The sequence below is a fragment of the Polypterus senegalus genome, chromosome 18, assembly GCF_016835505.1.
Source record: "Polypterus senegalus isolate Bchr_013 chromosome 18, ASM1683550v1, whole genome shotgun sequence".
NCBI classification, from domain to species: domain Eukaryota; kingdom Metazoa; phylum Chordata; class Cladistia; order Polypteriformes; family Polypteridae; genus Polypterus; species Polypterus senegalus.
This window is the reverse complement of record NC_053171.1, coordinates 49,881,659-49,901,707: the sequence shown is the minus strand read 5'-3', so window position 1 is coordinate 49,901,707 and position 20,049 is coordinate 49,881,659. Positions and strand designations below refer to the sequence as shown.

At 38.8% G+C, this 20,049-nt stretch overlaps 1 protein-coding gene across 1 annotated transcript in view; it reads left to right on the top strand.

Annotated features, from left to right (window-relative positions):
- LOC120519007 (astrocytic phosphoprotein PEA-15) overlaps nucleotides 1-18,741 on the top strand; it is a 112,162-nt gene extending 93,421 nt beyond the window's left edge. The window contains exons 3-5 of the mRNA XM_039742078.1: nucleotides 6,026-6,201; nucleotides 10,381-10,536; nucleotides 14,908-18,741. Coding sequence (XP_039598012.1) covers nucleotides 6,030-6,201; nucleotides 10,381-10,536; nucleotides 14,908-14,972 — 393 coding nt within the window. The 5' untranslated portion in view covers nucleotides 6,026-6,029 and the 3' untranslated portion in view covers nucleotides 14,973-18,741. The remainder of the gene's footprint in view (nucleotides 1-6,025; nucleotides 6,202-10,380; nucleotides 10,537-14,907) is intronic.
- Nucleotides 18,742-20,049: the final 1,308 nt, after the last annotated feature.

Genomic DNA, 20,049 nt, shown 5'->3' with positions numbered 1-20,049 from the left:
GTATTATTGATAATATTCATAAATAATAACAATATGCAAAGTACATTTGAATATTGGCAACCATACAACCTGATAAATGGTGATGTGTAGTTTTACAGACTTGTTAGTTACTTAAAATGTCTCTAGTTAAGGCATCACTTGAGATCAGCTTTCTTCAGAACAGGCCACACGCCTGTCTCAATATGGCTGCTGTGCTGTGCTCTTCATTGTGTTGTCCTTTTCAGGTTTTCAGTTGAACCCCTACAGCCAATAGGGTGTCATGGTACTTAAAAGCTTTTGATACAAGCCAATTCCAAACAGCCATACTTCAGACCAATGGGGCAAAGAACATCTTCAGACCTGCCACCCCCCCCAAAACCATATGTTAAGATAAAGCTTGGCAGTTAGACAGCCTGGCTTTCCTGTGGGGATTGACTGGGAATCCTGCAGAGAAATATTACCCAAACTTGTCTGAGGCACTTCCCCCAACCCTGTCGTAAAATTACAGAGAGACTCATTCCTAAACCTGTTATTATCAATAATGTAACACTAATATTACATTGCTTTGTCTAAGTTACAAATAAAGACATACAAAATATTTATCAAATTGTATGCAAAATGTCACATCACAACAACTGGCATCCCAGCTGGGAGGTGAATGGTTCTTTTCCCAGTGAGGAGGACCTCATAATGGCTGGTTCTCAGGGAAGAATAGACATCCCAGCTGGGATGGTGAATGTCAATTTCCTATTCAAGACATTATAATGGGAGGACGCTCCTGACAGTATGTGATACCCCATCATGATGAGAGGCAGCATCCCTCTAGTGGATTTCCCATGTGTACACACAGGGCTGCATCAGAGTTGTACTTGCTTTGAGCAGTCCTGCTTGTTCTCGTGGGAGCCGCCGGGGCCAGCTACTGGGAGCAGGATTTCTTGTTTTAAGAAGGTCCCACCTGGACCTTCCTAGGTTCATACAACACTGTGTAACCGAACGTACTCCTGGATCTGGCATAAAGGAAGCTGCTCCACCTCAGCCAGGAGAGAAGGAGGAGGTCAAATCTTGCCTGGGCAGTACTGGAGAAGGAGCATTTTTAAGGTAATTTCAATAAGAAGAAGCCTGTTTGAAGGTGTTTTGTTCAATATAAACAGGGTTTTGAACACTGAACAGTTGTATATGTATTTGTGTATGGGGTTTGGGTGGTCTAAGAAGTCCCCTAGTGGTCACAGAGTATATAAAATGAAGATCTTTTGATTGATGGTTGTAATGTATTTTTTGCTCTCCTGATTGCTAATCAAAATGAAATCCAGGAAACCCATCTTCACACAGTCTTTAGTGGGTCTATAGCAAACCTCTCAGTCTCGTAGCTGAAATGATGCCATTTAAAAAGCAGCTAGCAGATAAGTTAACTAATTCCAAAGCAAGCAGGTTTGATGGGTTAACTAGTCTCTCCTAATTTCTTTAAATGCCCATCTTGTTTTGCTTGGAAATCAATTGTAATGTGTATATGTGTGTGTTAGATGAGGTGATTATTGGATGTGTACTTCTATGGTGACAAAAAAGCAGTGTTTGTGAGAGAGAAGATGTTTGTGAATTGGTCCCTGTATGTGCTACTACTCTTTGTCTTGACAGTTATAGTAATTAGCAAAGGGACAACAATGGATGACGAATATTCACATTTTTTCCTTTACATCTTTTGTTTCATTTTTGGATATACTGTATTAACATGCAAAGTTTGAAGTCAACAACAATTTACACTCAAAAATGAAGTTTGAAGCAACCACTGCTTGGTTATTTTATTTACTTCATTCATACTGACTTAAGCACAAAATAGTAGTTGTCTTGTAAGGACCACATCACATACTGTAAATTAAAAAATCGGGAGTGGTCTCCCCTAGACTTTCTCATATACTCGGATATGAGGATGGATATTTGAGGAGTAAACCAGAAGACAATGATTATATTTTTATACTAGGGGGTTCGCCCCCTGCTCGCTTTGCTTGCCAACCCCCCTGGCCTGTGCTACACTCCAGCCACTTTGCGTCTCTGCTGCTAGCTTTGTGAAGAGGGGGGTTGAACACACCCCAAGGTGATGCAGTCACTCCTCCAAAATCCCCTTTTAAACGGTGATACAATGGGAAACACAGTTTTTTTTTTTTTAAACCTCATCTTTGCTCGATCAGCTGCTAGCTTGCTGCTGCTGCCATGCCACATGATCTGCATCTTGCATGCCACTTCAAACATTTAAAAGCCTGTACAGCAGCTGTCTTTGTCATCTACTCTTTGTCTTTTATTTCCAGCCCCAGGCATGGTTAAATCTGTTGCCACAAAGTCTTGAGTTTTTGATATTTTAGTTTATAATTCAAAAATGGAATTAGAATCTGAAAATCTAACAACATCACATTAAAGTTCGATAAATTCTGAAACGAATGATACCAAACATATATATGCAGATTTTAAAATGAGCCCTATTTAAAGCATGACAAAAAATGTGACATAAAATCGTTGCACTGTTAGGCTTAGGATTTTATACAGTATACTGTATATAGAGTAGATAATGTACATTAAAGAACCAAAAACAACAAATCAAGTCAAATTAATAATATATTGAAGAATTATTATAAAAGTAAAGTCGAATAAATCGGACTCTGCAGCTGCATGAATACAAAATTTGCCATTATAATTTTGTTTTGGCAAACAATTCAGGTAAAATACTACTTTCAGTAAGCAGAAGTGGGTCAAAAGTTGCAAGCGACATTACTAATGTGTGTAATGTAATACTTGTACGCAAAATTTCTTTTATAGAAACCAAAACTGTTCTCAAATGTGTATGTATTACCATTTGAATGTAAACTGGAAAAGTGTGATTATCTTGAAAACTGGTCATTTTTCGAAAAAATACAAAGCACAAAAAATGCTTAAAATTTATAATATTTTTGGGCAAACGTTTCAGGTAAAGCAACACTTCTGGTTAGCAGAAATAGCTCAAAAGTTGATAGAAATCTACATTTTGTACCTAACACTTGTATGAAAAATTTGGTTGACCGAAGTGAAAGCATGCCCAGGTTATCGTGTTTAAATACACACACACATATAATTCCGAAAATGGTATTTTCAGACTGAGGGAGGTCTAAAATGTTGAGATTCATCAAAATCTCAAATTCAAATTTTTGGACAATTTCAATACTTTCCCTATACTTCATATACGAGAAATTAAAAAGTGCTAAAATTTTATCAATGTAAAGCATCAGAAAGTTTATGTTGTCTTCTCATCCAGATATGGATAATGGCCAGTAGACACTGTGCCCCCTGAAACTGTAACATGTTAATCTTTACCTCTGAGGTTTTAGGTGTAGCCCTTGGTAATGTGTAACCAGCATTTAATATTAGAGCTTATGTGGATGAAATATGGAAGCCACTGTACCGAGCTATAAAGTGCCTGTGAAAAGGGCTCATTATGGAAAAGTAGCATACAAATCAAAAGGCACAAGTTCAAGAGCATACCAAAGACTCCTCACCAGAGCCTCAAACAACTCCTTTATCTACCAATCCTCAAATTGTAGAAACATGCAGACTAATGTACTGTAATATACCTGTAAATGGTTATGAAGTGGTGCACACTCGGGTCTAAAATAACTGTAGCAGTCATATGTGCATTATTGGCTTTGATGAGAACGTAGTCTGCTATTTTGGCAAAGTTCAGCTTTGAACAGCTGTGGGTAAATACATTTGATTTTTAAAGAACTAAATAAACTGTTTTCCATTTGTCATTTTTTTTTGTGTGCCACATATTTTTTTGTTGAATTAACCAAATTTTTGGTATTTTAATATTTGATGACATAGTGGGCAGTGCAGCCGCTTCATACATCCATTCCTCCTGAAAGTGAACCCAGTGTTTGTTCATTGGTCATAGACCATGTGGACCGGGTGTTTTCTCCCTATGTCTGTGTGGGTTTTATCTGTATATAGTGGGCTCTGCATTGGACAGCACACAGTCAAATTTGCATTCCCCCCACATGCTTGAAAATGTACTTTAAATACATACAATCATGTTTCACTGTTTTAATAAAGTGACATAAAAGAAGCTTATGCTAAAGGACTGGCAGTGGAGAAAAGGCTAATAACACAAAGAAAACAAAAATAAAGATGATAAAAAGTGGTTTGTAACATAATACAACTGTTAGCATTTGTCCTTTCCCTGAACATCCCAATGATACACAGCATTGGGTAATATGTGATGTGAAAAATGAAATGTTTTAACGGTGTGGCTTCAAATAAGGACAGTCAGTAAAAGGTCAATATAAAAAGTGAAAAAGGGAACTAGAGCAAAAGACAGCCACTTGATAATTGGAAGAAAATCGACACTGCCTGTTGAAGTGGGGAAAATAATAAATAATATACAAGTACACTAGTATGATGAACAAAGACAATTACTCGGATCAGCTATAGCAGGAATAATTTAAAACAAACATCAGCTCTACTAGAAAAACAGGTAATCTAGTAGTACTGTATAGAATAAAAGATTATTTCCCTCTGTCCCTCTCTTTCAGTTGGTTTAATGGCTGTTTTCATGGCTCACGCAGTCTTGTCAGTTGCTCCCTCTCAAAAGAAGTATTGTAGCTGACCTTTTACAACCAGGTCCCTACTTTTTACAACCAGATTCCTTTCATCATACCAGCCTCTTTTAGATGATTTTTACAACATGCAAGAGAGACGATGACCCGACTGTAATTCTAACATCTCTGAATTAAGTGCCAAGTCCCAATGCAAAACCATATGTGACATAATGTGCCTTTATACAGTGACTACAGCTAGCTGGAATTTGGAAATATTTGGTACACAGTATTAATCCCTGAAGGGAAATGGTCTTTTCACATGACCTTTGAGGTCAGAACGCAGGGTCAGCCATTGTGCAGTTCCTGTGGAGCAATTTTCAGGCTAAGGGCCCAACACAGTAGGACCATCTGGCAGTACAGTAATGGGATTTGAACCAGCAGCCTTTCAGATACCAGCACAGATCCTTCACCTCAGAGCCACTACACCGCCAATAGAAATTATGAATGGTTGGTGTATCTTAGTTAGGTTGATATGAGAGATACAGCATATTGTAGTAATGTACACCTAATGAGATGACGGGTAGGCGTCCTCTTTGTTGTGGCCCCAGCTTTTTTTTTTTTGCTTGTGGTATCTTCCAGATAGCCAGCAAAATCTAGTTTTGCCTAACACTGCTATTCATGCCACATTAATTTTAATATTTATTTCCAAATTAAGCATGCCCTATAAACTTTCAGATGCACAGTCACACTGTCCCTAATCAAGACTTTAATTTTGTTTATTAAAATGCCACTTTTTATTAATTTTTGACTAAATCATTGCCATTCACTGCTCCTTGCCTGTTTTTAACTTTGACACAATACATTGCACCAGATAGTCATTGTTGTCTACAGATACAGAAATGTTCTTTGACATCCCTGTAATACATGAAACGTAACAGATGGTGACAGTAAAGTGTGGGTGTCTTCGTAAAGATGAACATTTTCAAAATGTGGTGTACCGAATGTCCTTTAGAGCCATTTCCATGCACAAACTGGAAGAGATTGCTAACTCCAGTGCTTTTGTATCTTGGGTAAAAACTGGTCCATATTAGCATTGCACTAGACTTGAGGCTAACAGGAGGAAGAGCTGTCAGTAGGTTTCATAAAGGAGACTGAAGGAGTCACTTTGCTACTGCAAAACCTGACTTTGCAACACTGCAATTATCTTTCTATTGAGAAAAAAAGCTTAATTCTCCTCCTGAGATTAATGAGATAACCATTTTCTTTGTCAAGCTGTTAATCACTTCTTATGAAAGTAGATTTGTTAATTAAGCCTATTTTGACATCATTACTTGGTTATTTAAAGTTCAAAGCTTTGTGTTCTATTTCTTATGTGATCACACCATTAACACTGTGAATTACTATTAACCTTTTAGGCTTTCTTGTAGACACTTTGAAACCAGATAGTAATCTTTTTTGATTTCTGCTATTCTCTTGCTTTGTCTTTCTAGCATCATGTCAGAGTATAGCTCTTTGCTCACAGATCTTTCTGGAAACATTACAAATGAAGATCTTGAGCAGCTTAAATCTGCTTGCAAAGAGGACATTCCTGAGGACCAAGGGGAGAGCATCACTTCGTCAGCAGAGTGGTTCAGTTACCTGGAGAAGAACAACAAGCTGTCACAGGGTAGGAAAGCTCTTATTTAGATTCAGAAAGTATTTATGAACTGCTCTTCAATGTCGTTGGACTCTGTACAGAAGTCATAATTAGAGAGGCTGAAGAAGATATCTTAGCAACCACTGCTCGAGTAATAGAAATAGTTTTAGTTTATCCAAATCCTTGCTCCTTTTGAGGCGTGCAATGGCATTCTTGTTTTTGACTGCTGCACAGTTTATGTCTTACCAGGTGAAGCAAGAGAAACATATTAATTACAAAAATCTCTTTTTTTGAGGCTAAATATGAAGAACGATATATTTATAGATAAGATTTAGAACCCATCAGCAAATGGGCCTCCTTCAGAGGAGGATCAGTTATGATTGATGTTATTTTTCAGCTGCCTGACAGTTGATTTGAAAATAAAAATGAAAAGTGGTAGCAACTCTAATAGCTGCACCCATTTTTATTAAAAAAAAATTAACAATACCAAAAAAAAAAACATTTTCTTAGAATTAAAATTTTGGTTTACAAAGTAGCTTCTCCTCATAGTAAACTATTTGACATTTGTACGCTTCATCCTAATGTCTGAATGGTAGGGGGCTGTGAGTAAACATTGTTTTCTGTGAACATGTTAATTCACCCTGCTGAATCCTATAATTAGTTTCTGCCAACCTTGTGATTGCTTGTAAAGAAATTAAAGAAATCTTACTGGGAAAGTTTAGTAAACGCAAAGCTTGCCATTTACGTGACATCAAATAAAAAAAACAAAAAAACAAGCAGCTGTAGGTATCAGGATCTGCCCACAGAATCTTTCAGTAGTCATATCACTGTGTGCATGAGTAAATTGAATTTTTTGGACCCCCTGATGTTCAAGCATGTTGCTCTGTCAATATACAGTTCTTACAATATTTAAGATCCAATGTACAGCGTGTTCTTTTACTTCAACGTATTCTTAAACTGGATTGTACGGAAGCATATTAGGGCCACAAAGAAGAAAAAAAAATACAGACACGGTGAAGAAATAAAAAGTATTCTCAAACCCCATCATAACTAATGTAGCACATTAAATGCTTCATATTAAGTGTTCTCCGACCCAGTTGGTAATCGCTATGTGCTTCTTAAACGGACTTCCTCTGGCACTGAAAGGAGGCGCAGGCAGGGATCGCCACACAGAATACACTCACTTCATGATATTCCTGTTCTCTGAACATTTAGAATGCCAAGATAAATACTTGATATCATTTTCATGATGAAATGCATTAAAGCATGTGTTAAACATGGGCAAGGGGTGCATGGAGGCATGGCAGTAGTGCTGCTCCCAAGCAGTAAGAGGTCCCCAGGTGTACGTTCAGTATAGAGAACCTTTATGGCAGGTGTGATGAGGCTCCAAAAAGCTGGGTGTATGAATGGATTTTTATTCTCAACATTTCCACTTTATTCTCACCATTTATGTCAGCATTAAAGTCGACATGGTGACTTTATTCTTGTAGTTTATTTTGTCATTAAAGAAGAACGTTATAAACTTCATCTTAAAATGTTAATCTTTACATGCTTCTTAAACGGACTTCCTCTGGCACTGAAAGAAGGCGCAGGCAGCCATCACCACACAGAATACATTAATTTCATGATATTCCTGCTTTCTGAACATTTAGAATGCTAAGGTAAATACTTGATATCATTTCCATGATTAAATGCATTAAAGCAGGTATTAAACACATGGGGGCATGGTGGCATGGAGGTTGTGCTGCTGCTGCTACCTTGAAGCAACAGGGTCACTGCCTTGAGTTTGAATGTTTTTCTACTCTCTCTTCTGTTTCTTTTTCCGGTTTCTCTGTGGTGGCGGCCTGCGCCACCACCAACCTACTCAAAGCACCATGATGCCCCAGCATTAATGGACTAAAAGCCAGAAGTCCACATGATCATCATCATCATCATCATCAAATCCTTCCGTGAAAACCATAAATACAAAGAGGACTGTTTCATTTATGTTAGGTAGATAGCCCAGAGGGGACTGGGCGGTCTCATGGCCTGGAATCCCTGCAGATTTTATTTTTTTTTCTCCGGCCGTCTGGAGTTTTTTTTTTGTTTTGTTTTTTCTGTCCCCCCTGGCCATTGGACCTTACTCTTATTCTATGTTAATTAATGTTGACTTATTTTATTTTCTTACTGTGTCTCTTATTTTTCTATTCTTCATTATGTAAAGCACTTTGAGCTACATTTTTTGTATGAAAATGTGCTATATAAATAAATGTTGTTGTTGGTGGTGGTGGGTTTACTCAGCGTGCTTCAGTTTCCTTTCAAAGTCATGTAGAATGTCTGGTTTTGTTCTGCTAAATTAACCCTTGTGTAATTGACCCAAGTGTATGTGTTGATCGTAATCACCCTGTGATGAGTTGGCGCTCCGTTCAGAAATTGTACCTGCCTCGTGCGCAGTACTTGCTGGAATGGGTGCAACCTTGACTTGATGTCATAATTAAACATTTATGATGAAAATCTTTCCATGTCCTACGTTTATACCTAATTTTACTTTCACAAAGCCAGAGATCATATAGTGATTGGTTATATGGAGAAAGAAAAAGGTAGGATAGGAACTGGGGGTTTGGTACGTCAGATAGAGACAGCACATGTACAATAAAGATAGCCCACTCAGAAGAACATCCATTGAATTCTGTAATCATGTCTCTGACCACCAGCTCACGAACCCAACATTTACACAATATTTAAGTTAAACTGGTGGAGCCTCGTCACAACTGCCATAAAGGTTCTCTACACTGAACGTACACCTGGGGACCCCTTACTGCATAGGTGCAGCACTACCGCCACACCACCGTGCCCCCCTTGCCCATGTTTAATACATGCTTTAATGCATTTCATCATGAAAATAATATCAAATATTTATCTTTCCGTTCTAAATGTTCCAAGAGCAAGAATATCACAGTGAATGTATTCTGTGTGGTGATCGCTGCCTGTGCCTCCTCTCAATGCAGGAGGAAGTCAGTTTAAGAAGCACATAGTGATTAAAAACTGTGTCGGGGAACACTTAATACGAAGCATTTAATGTGCTACATTAGTTATGATGGGGTTTGAGAAAATCTAGTAAATTAAACATTGATTTTAAGATGAAGTTTACACTGTTCTGCTTTAATGACAAAATAAACTACGAGAATAAAGTGGAAATGTCGACTTTAATCTCGACATAAATGATGAGAATAAAGTGGAAATGTCGAGAATAAAGTCGACTTTATTCTCAACATATACTTTTTTTTTCTTCATTGTGTTCTTATTTTTTTTTCCTTTTCCATGGCTCTAATACGCTTCCGTAGGATTGGCCATCAGCACTGTACAGCTCTAGTAGCATAGGCCAACCTGTGTCATTGTGTCACTGGGGTCCTTACTGTGCTACCTAAAAGCCCACAGTCCTTGGTTCAAATCTTGACTGGTGTACTTTGTATATGGAGTTAGAATGTGAGTGTGACCATTCTTTAGATACATTTTTTTTTTAAATATCATATACTTTTGGGTTAATAAGCCAATCATATTTACCACACATTAAAATGAATAAGTGTGCCTGTAAAACAAACTGGCAACTCATTCAGGATTTCTTTCTGGCATGAAAAAAATGAAACCTTTTAATCAAAACCTAATCTTTGTGGTACACTGATGGAGTGGTTAGCACTGCTGTTCTCATTGCCTGACAGCACTGTAGTCAAAGCCCAGGCCAGTCACTGCCTGTGTGGATTTCACATGTTCTACCTGTGTCCATACATTGTTTTGTCCAGGTGCTTCCTTAAGTTTCCATGACGGGTGCATTTCATTAACTGGCAACTCTGTGATGGCTTGGTGCGAGAGAGTGAGTATCCATGTACAGTATATGGGAGTGTGCACGGACATGGGTTGATGTCTCATTCAGAGTTGGTTCCCTTCCTGTGCCTGTTGCTGCTGATCTTGAACAAGATTTTGAAGCTTGTGTTCTTTTCACAGCATGCTTCTAATGCCCTTTTCATGGATTTTCTGTTTATTATAATAGCATTTAAGAGAATAACAATTGAGAAATGTACCCCATTTGATTTAACTCCGTTTTGCCTGGTGCTGTATTGATTGTGGTAATAAACTCATCTTCATGTGTACAGTATTTGCTCAGTTCTTATCGAAGCACATGTTCTTTTTAGTAGAAGCTTTGAAAATCTGCCTATTTTCATGCTTTTGCAGATAACCTGTCATACATTGAGCACATTTTTGAAATCTCCCGGCGCCCTGACTTGCTCACTCGTGTAGTGGAATATAGGACAACTGTGCTAAAAATATCAGAAGATGATGAAATCGACACAAAACTGACACGTATTCCATCTGCAAAAAAATATAAAGGTATGTATAAAGGTGAGTTATGCTCATTTGTATTGAAAGTTTTCACTGAGAAATGTGTTTTTCTTCATTTGCACAATAAAGGCAGTGAGCACTACACTAAATTTTTACAGATAAATATTGTCTTTCAAATTGAAGATTGTGGAATAGCAGCTCTCATTCTGTTTGTTCTGAATACGAGCATAACATTTTACATTTTCATATTCAAGTTCATTATTAAAGTTATTCAAGTCTGGCATAAAACCTGTGCCAAATCAAACATGTGGATGAGAAACAGAATGTCCATATCGAATCGGTCAAGGCCGGGGATATCAATGGCTGTCACCGTTACTGCTGTCCAACAGGTTACCAGTGGAAACTATGCTACTGCTGGGCAAAGAAGGCAAAGGAGAACAAAAGGGGGGACTGGGAGAGAAGGAAGGGAAAGAGTGTGGATTTCATAGTCGTAACTTTGACTATTGGCACCATGGCTGGTAAAGGGAGAGAGCCGAATGATAAGCAGGAGAAAGGTAGATATACTGTGTGTACAACTAACCAATTGGAAAGGGAGTAAGGCCAGAAGAACTGGAGGTGGGTGCTAACTGTCCTATTTTGGTGTGGACAGAAAGAGAAATGGGGTAGGGGTAATTGTAAAGGAAGATTGTGTTATGATTTTTGGAGGTGAAGAGAATGTCTGACAGAGAGATGAGCATAAAGTTGGAAATTGATTGGGTAATGTCATCAGTGCATGTGCCCCACAAGTGGGATGTGAGATGGAGGAAGAAGATTTCAGTTAGACAAAATGGTGGGAAGTACTGTATACCCAAAGAAGAAAAAGCGGTGAACTGAGAAGACCTCAATGGGCATGTTGACGAAGAGAACAGTGGTGATGAGAAGGTGATCAGGCAGGTGTGATATTAAGGGGAGAAATGTTGAAGGGCAGATGGTAGTTGAGTGATGAATACATACTGTAAGAAGAGAGAGGAAGACAGGTTGACTTTTAAGAGTGGAGGAATATACACACAGGTATACTACATCCTATGTAGGAGATGCAATGTGAAAGACATTAGAGACTGTAAGGTGGTAGGAAGGGATAGTGTAACTAGACAGCATTGATTAGTGGTGTGCAGGATGAATTTTGAAGTGAAAAAGAGGAAGAGAGCAAGAGTGGAACCAAGGATCAAGAGGCAGAGCTGGAAGTGGCAGAGTTGAAGAAGCTACAATTTTCACTCGGAGTAACGAGGGTAGACAGGAATGGGAATGAGTATATTAGAGGGGCAACACAGGTACGACAGCTTGGTGAACAAGTGTGAGAGGCTGGATTAAGATGGTTTGGACACTTGCAGAGGAGAGATGAGGCATACATCAGGGAAAGAATGTTGAGGATGGAATCTCCAGGGAAGAGAAAAAGTGGAAGGCCAAAGAGGAGGTTTATGGATGTGATGAGAGTGGACATGAAGGCAGTTGGAGGAGGGGTTAAAAAAGATGGACGGATGATCTGCTGTGCCGACCCCTAAATGGGAGCAGCAGAAAAAAGAAGAAGATTTCCCTTGTTAAAATTTTCTTTTGAAAAAAGTGAATAATAAGCAGCTTATCTAGTTTCACAACACCACTGCTGTGACAGAAATCTTGTGCTTCAACACAGTGAAGACGCAGCCCTTGCATCTGTAAACTGTGAACTTTATTTCTCGCTTAATTTTCATGCATACCACACTGAATTAAATACCAGTGTGTGTGTGCTTCTGTAGCAGCTGTATCACATTTATCCTTAATCAGTTTTTCCTTTACATTCCTCTCTTGAAGTGCTAAGGTGGCAGATTCTGTTTTCACCTCTCTTGACTACCCAGGCTTTGAATAAACTTAAGTGAGATGCCTAAACTGCACATCCCACACTCATTTACTTATAGATCTTTCAAGATGGACTGCAGTACACTGTAAACCTCTTTCCCAATTCCTATATTCTTTGCTTATTATGCTTTTACAGACATTGAATGTGTGTTTCAGTGGAAAGGGGCAACTATGATAAACAAATAATTGTTTCATTGATGAATTGCTTTAATTAAATGGCCTTGCATGAATAGAGCTGTGTGTCGGTGCAGTGGGTAGTATTGCTGCCTCACAGATCCAGGGTCCTCAGTTCAAACGCCATGCCTCATTGGTGTGTATGTGTAGGTTTTCCTTTGGTTCATCTGGTTTTCCTTCTGCATCCTCAAAGATGTGTGGATTAGGTTAATTAGTAATTCTAAACTGGGCCTACATGAGTAGGAGTGTGCATGTTTGTGTTTGTAAGGGTGCAGCCTGCCATCCTGGGATGTGCTGGTGCCCCATCTCCAACCCTGCAATTCTGAACTGTTTGGAGACGATTACTGCATTTTATTCTGTGATTAATTGCTCATTTTCATCCTGAGAAAGCTGGCATTGTTTTGCATGCAGTCTGCACTGGTGGTTTCTACCAGCTTAAAACATAGCTTGGGTTTTAATCAATTAACTGTAACTTGTCTTTCAGTCTTCATTCTACTTCTGTTCAGTAGAAAAGAGAGGCAATAAACAAAAAGTGACACCATTATTTTCACTATGCGCAGTATGTAGCCTTCTCCTGATGTTTTTTTTTTTCCCCCCAATGTTAAAACATGTAGTAGCGGGTAGTACAGTTATTAATGCAGCTCCAGTCTCTGGGGTTCAGATTCTGGACACAGACACTGCCTGTGTGAAACTCGCATTAACTGGCGACTCCAAAATATAAATGCACTCATCAATACATTAGCGCTAGAGTCGGTTGGAAGGGTTGGAGCAATGGACAGTTGATCCTGTATTCCATTTATTTTTTGCATATAAAATCCTAAATATGTGCATATATCTTGTTTGTGTGCTTCTTGATTACTTTTTAATTTGCTTGTTAAATCACACGTGAGTAAAATGGTAGATATTTTTGATAATTTCAGGGCAGATAGTGAAATACTTTGCTGTAGCCACTGATTCATATTCAATTAGTGACCTTGCAGTTGTATTAACTGTTTGTTGCAGCATCATTTTGTTTTCCTGCTTGACTTGTACGCCTCTCTTGAAATTTGGCATATTGCCCCCTACTGTGCACAGCTTGCAGAAATTTTTGTTTCAGTGTTCTTGTTCTGTTACTCATACAGTGCATTGCCATCAGTTGCTGCTTCACTTCGCCTACTCAGTCTTTGAACAAGCTAACAAGTTGGCACTTTTTTTATTTTGTACATCATCTGAATGTGCTCGTGCCAACATGCATATTTTCAATCTAAAGATACACTGTGCATTACAGATAAACCTAATGCAAGCCAACAGTGTCCTTTCTGTCACACAATGGCTGAAACACAATGATCACATTACAGCACAGCTGGTTTCTCTGATGTCCATTTTTACATTTTATGGCACTTACAAAGCAGTCTGTAAAGCTCTGGGACTCCAGCAATCCACCAAATGGTGTAAACTTGGAACAATGGTAAATCAGCACACCCTAGCAAAATTGCTCTTAAGAGCATATGGAAAACTCATCTGAGAAGTCACAGAAGAATCCAGACAAACATCTGAGGAACTGCAGACCTCTCTCAACTCAGTTAATTCCAGCATGTAAGACATTTGGCAAAAATGGTACATTTCCAAGATCTTGTGACATACTTTGTCTTGTTGCTTTGGATTGTGGGTTTTTGGATTTTTCATGTTATAGTGTACTTTGTGAAAAATATTGAATGGGTGGAGAAGCAAGAGTGAAAGAGAAGGTCTACAGGATGGTAGTGAGACCAGCTATGTTATATGGGTTGTAGATGGTGGCACTGACCAGAAAGCAGGAGACAGAGCTGGAGGTAGCAGAGTTAAAGATGCTAAGATTTGCACTGGGTGTGATGAGGTCAGCTCAGGTTGGATGGTTTGGAGACAAAATCACAGAGGCAAGATTGCGTTGGTTTGGATATGTGTAGAGGAGAGATGCTGGGTATATTGGGCAAAGGAGTTTAAAGATAGAGCTGCCAGGCAAGAGGAAAAGTGGAAGGCCAAAGAGAAGGTTTATGGATGTGGTGAGAGAGGACATGCAGGCAATGGGTGTAACAGAACAAGAGGACAAGGATAGGAAGATGTGGAAGAAGTTGATCCACTGTGGCAACCCCTAAAGGGAACAGCTGAAAGAAGAAGACGAGTGTACTTCCCTTACAGAATTTATACCCAAAAAAGATCTGGTACTTTTCTGAAAGAATAGTGTTACTATCTTACACCACTCACATATGGTGGTGGCCTGGTGAATGTGAAGGGTACCATTTACTAGCTGCTGTTTATGTAAGAGATGTGTTTAGCTTGGGAGCAATGTATACAGGAGTTTGAACACTGTGATGTTTTAGATTTCATGAATATAATCAATGTTTCTTCCTTCCACAGATATAATACGCCAGCCATCAGAAGAAGAAATCATTAAACTAGCTCCACCACCAAAGAAGGTGTGAGGACATCATTTTGCGTCAGCTGTCTACTCTCCTTGTTCCTTTCTCCTTTTTACAGTGGCATACACCATACACGTACATGCACACATACACACACACACACACACACACACACACACCCACCCACACACACACACACATGCATGTGTCAGACCAAATCCCTGGACCATTCAGCCTAACGTAGTTGGACATGGCTAATGTAGGAAATAGGAAAGTCTTTCCTTCATGTTGCTCAAATGTGCATCAAAAAATATTTTTAATAGGTATTCTTGTCTTAGGTTTCAAAAAACAAGAAACCCCTGCCATTTGTTCCTATTGATCAGTTTCATTACAACAGGACAAAAACCTGATAAGTAAGGCAGACTGAAGTGTTGCTTTCTAGTGGTCAGCTGCACCATGAGTAAAGAAAGTAAACGTCCAGAAGCTGCAGTTTAGGGCAGATGCCACTAAATCACAATGGTGTTAATTTGGCAGGAGGGTTAAAGCTTATCTGAAAGAGAACCACTCGGCATAAAAATGATATCAAAATCTAAAAAGGTATATTTTTAGTATCAGGTTTTTGTGCAAGTGAATGCAAAGGTGAATAGACTTGAGACACTTAGTTAGTCTGTTTATTCAAATGAATAAAAAGCCATAGAGTTCATTTGAGGAATAGAATTTGAAATCTGAAGGGGTACAGTTCAATCGCTATCTAAGAGTACTTGTCCCTTCAGTTGTCTTCAGAAATACATATGCAGTATTGCAAGCCTTTATCTTTGGGGAAGTTTTGTTGGCCATCGCTGTACCAACTACAATTATTCTGGGAACAGAAGGAAGGAAGCTGGGAGTGGTCATGTGATATGGTGGATGTGTGCGTGTGTTTGCATGAATTTGCAAACAAGAAAATGCAACATTTTGGATGCCAGAGTTCAGCTTTTGTTTCCCTCAGTTGCCGTTTTACCACTGTGTACAACAACCCGCTGCGCCCAGCCTAGTTAATATCGGATGCTGGCAGGTTGATGAATTACTTATTCTGTGATAATTTCATCCGTTTGTTAGCTAGCTAATGTAATTTTTTTATGTAACCTTTAACTTTTCAGTGAGAACCCATGTGCCAAGGAAAACTTTTATATTGTGTTGTGGTAAAAAAAAAAAAAAAGAGAGAAAAAAGTCTATGCAAAATATTGAAAACAAATTGTCTTTTCAACATTTCTCAGATGCTACCTTAGTCCTCATAGACAATGCTGTCTCACTTTTCACTACCAATGTGAAGTTAATCCTGCTGGATAAAGTGGTGTTATTAAAAGCAGAATTGTTTTTAATGTTATTAACTAAAACGTAAAACATTGTTAACATCTGGAAAAAAGGTGAGAGTAGTGTTGAAAAGAAGTGGAGTTTCTAGATTCTCAGTTGTGTTTCAGTGTGCATTTGAATTGGATGGTTCACTGAGACAGTTGCTTGCTGTTCTGAATATCAGCAGCAATAGTGGACCCCTGTGAGGCAAGCTGGCAAACACCATGTGTACCAGTCTCAGGAAGGGCATGGTGCCTTCCCTGAATAAGGTCGCTCACCTGACTTCCACACACACCTGCCGAAAAAAGACTTTATCTCACTCTACGCCTGTATATGTATCCCCTTTTTTGTATTAACTAAAGCCTGGTATTTAAATCGATTTAAAACAATGGATTCTTTCCTTTATTTTTGTTTGATAATTCTAGAATAAAACTTATATTGCAATTATATGATAAAATCTATATTTTTATTGTATAATTTATACATATTTATATCAATGGGGGGAGGGGGGAGTGACAAATGGATGATTCTCTAAGTTTATTATGAAAACCCAAAATGCAGGGTGGTCATCAAGTCCCTGTCTATTTATGTGGCAACATTAATGTTACAGCAGAGAAATATAATACTCATGTCATACTAGTGTCTTCTTCCTATCATAGTAACCAGCAAATATAAGCAAATCGTAACTTAAATGGTAGAGAGCAGATTAGTACTGGGTAGACAGCAGCGTAGCGCTAACAGAGTGGAAGAAGTGAGAGGATGAGAAAGGAAAGAGAGAGACAGGGAGAGAAAGAAGGGCAGATGTGATTTTCAGAAGAGACAAGAATGGGTTGTGTTCTGGTTATAGCCTAAAGCCTGACCCTTAGCCTAGATCAGTGTGTTCATAAGGCATTATAGAATGGCACTATACAGTAATATTCTAGCCATGCGTCTAAAACCCATTTAGTTTTGTGGTGCAGTCGGTGATTGTGATGAATTGTCTTTGGTTTTAGGACCACAAACAGAATGGCATTCATTTCTTGATAGAAGGCTTCTTGTAATGTGAACTCAAACTGTCCAGTTACTCACGGCAGACTGGATGTTCGGCTTGTTTCTTTTTTACTCTCTGTACGTTTTCCAGCAGCTAATCAGTGCTTGCTTTATATATATTTTTTTCCCGTATAGATGCAAAATGAGACCTTTGTGGGTAAAGTTTATTTCATTGAACCAGTCAAAGCAGTGTTATACCCATCAAACGCTTCAATGTTTATTCTTGCCTTAATGGCTGTCTTTCTTTTGGGAAGTATCTTTTTAGTCATCACACAGAAGAGGAAATTGTCATTTTATTTTTTCCTTTCTGTAACGTACTTGTGTGGCATTACTGTAGGTAACTAATAATACATGGGACGGGATCAACAAATGTACCGTGCATGCATACTTTCTTACTACTAGAATAGAAAGCTCAAAGATATGCGTACATGATCTCAGATGTAATAAATTTACAGTTAATATCGCTGCCTGTTCATCCTGCTACAGTTAGGGTGCCATTTGAGCTGAATTTAGAGCTGCTTAGTGTTCACTAAACTTGTCAGGACAGTACCTTGTGTCAGAAGCAGAGCACTTAATGCCCCATCAGATGGAGCAACACGTAGCAGTGAAACTAACAACAGTAGAAACTAGGATTTCAGTTTTCTTGTTATTGTGGTGTGGTGTGTATATAAGAGCTCAGAGCATTTTCCTGGAGTCAAATCAAGCTTAGCGCAGCGTCCTGATCTGAAAGGCATTTTCTGACCATACTGGAATGAAATGCCAGCCTGCTCGAAAAATATATTTGAAAAAGGAAGGAGCTGGGGCTGTCGTTTGCTGTCCCAACTTTGATTAATTGAACTTAGGCCGTGGGTTTTATTTCTGAGGCTGCACAGCCTTCGTAAACGACGTGCCTTTAAGATTTTTTTATGATTTCTGGAAGATAACAATTTCATTTAAGCAACGTGCCATAAGGAGTATACTCAAAAGAACTATTTTTTTTTAAGAACACAACCACTTCACACATATTACTTACAGCTAAACAGACAGATATACAGAAATGTATTAAGTAAACTGCAAATGCACAATACATATACACCAATACTCCTGCAAAGAGTTCATATTGTACACCAGTGCATGTGTGTGTATATATGTATATTTGTGTTGGTGCACACACCCTCCAGTCTAAGACTATGGGAAGTGGGCTCCATATTTGCACATTATTTGTACCTTCACACCCATCTGTCTTTTTTTTTTTGGAGACTGTTGGGTATGTATAATGTCTATCTGAAGAAGAGTCTTTATATTTATAGCTGCACACTTTCATTGTTGGCAGGAGGGAGCCATGCCTGCCCTATTCCTTTATTTCCTGTGTAGGATATAAGCAGGTGAGCTGATGAAGGAGGCACTTGATAACACCAGCAGCGCAATGTTTTGCTCTCTATGACCTACTGACAAGCCTCGTTTTCTTTTTTCCACACTTTCGAAGGTGTTGTTCTCAAACACCCGTGACACATAACACTGCAAAGGGAGCCAAAAAGTGCTTCTCATTGAAAGAATTAAAAAAAAAATACCAAACTTACACTGTGTGGACATTGCGTTTATTATTATTATCAAAACGGCTTACCTCTCCTCTGTAATGTATTTTCTGACAAAACCTACTTGTTTGAATAAGTGTGTGCTCCTGCCGTAAAACACTGAAATAATCAGTTTGGGAGAATGAGCAATCTTACTCGCTGATGATTTAAATATCTCCAGTGAGACCGTGAATATCACAGGAGGACAGGGAAGCCGAATCTTTGGGGTAAAAAAGCAGGTCAAGTGGTGCCAGTACGAGTAGCAGATGAATTTGCGGAGGACACTTTGTGCCAGTTTGTGTGAGTGTGACTACACAGAAATCACATTTGTATTATCAGAAGGTTTTTTTTTTTTTTTTGTAAACACAAGCCACGTTTAAAGAGCAGGGCACAGATGGAAGCTCTAATGACTGGAGCCCGTCATGGCACCAACAGGCCAGTCTCTTCACAAAGACACACACACATGCGTATGCGCTGCTTGTAGTATTATGTCATAACTGATTTAAAGCTTAACTGTAAGACACACACATTTTGACTTTAAGGAAAATGCTGCATTAAAAAATAAATATAAATAAATAAATAAAACAAAAACGAGCTACCAGTATTTTTTGACAGGTGTCATCTTTGTTGGTTGTATCCTGGACAGGATTCAGAAAAGTGGAGAAGTGGCGATATTTTTCATTCATTTGGATCTGTTTGAAGCTGTCACTTGGGTGTCGTTGCCGTCTGTTGTATTTCTCTTGTAATATATGTTTTGTGCATCACAGTCACAAGCTGCCGCCAAGTTTGACTGCACAGGGTCATTCGTTTTTAACCAGCAGTTGCAAGCATAAAATATAAATGGCTTTTGAACAAATTTTCTTCTTCTTTCCTTTTAAAGTCTTTGGCTTTTGGATAGGATCTTCCCATTGGTGGGCTGTTGTGCTTCTTGTGGATGAAAGACTATAAACATGTTTTTTTTTCCAAATGCTGTGTATTTTGTGTTGCTTGCTTGTGGCTAGTTTTGTTGTTTATAGGAGAAACAGTGCTCTCTAATCTACGTAACACATGCTGACCAGAGGACATGGAGTGGAGGCCATACTGGCTCATTGTTCATTTTGGCAGAGTGCCCAGGTGGGCTGGAAGTCATGCAGATTTGGGGGTCGACCTGCACAGAACTCACACACACTAATTCTAGTATTAGGAAATGGGACGCTGTAGAGTGTAAAATCAGAGGCCTTGGGTAA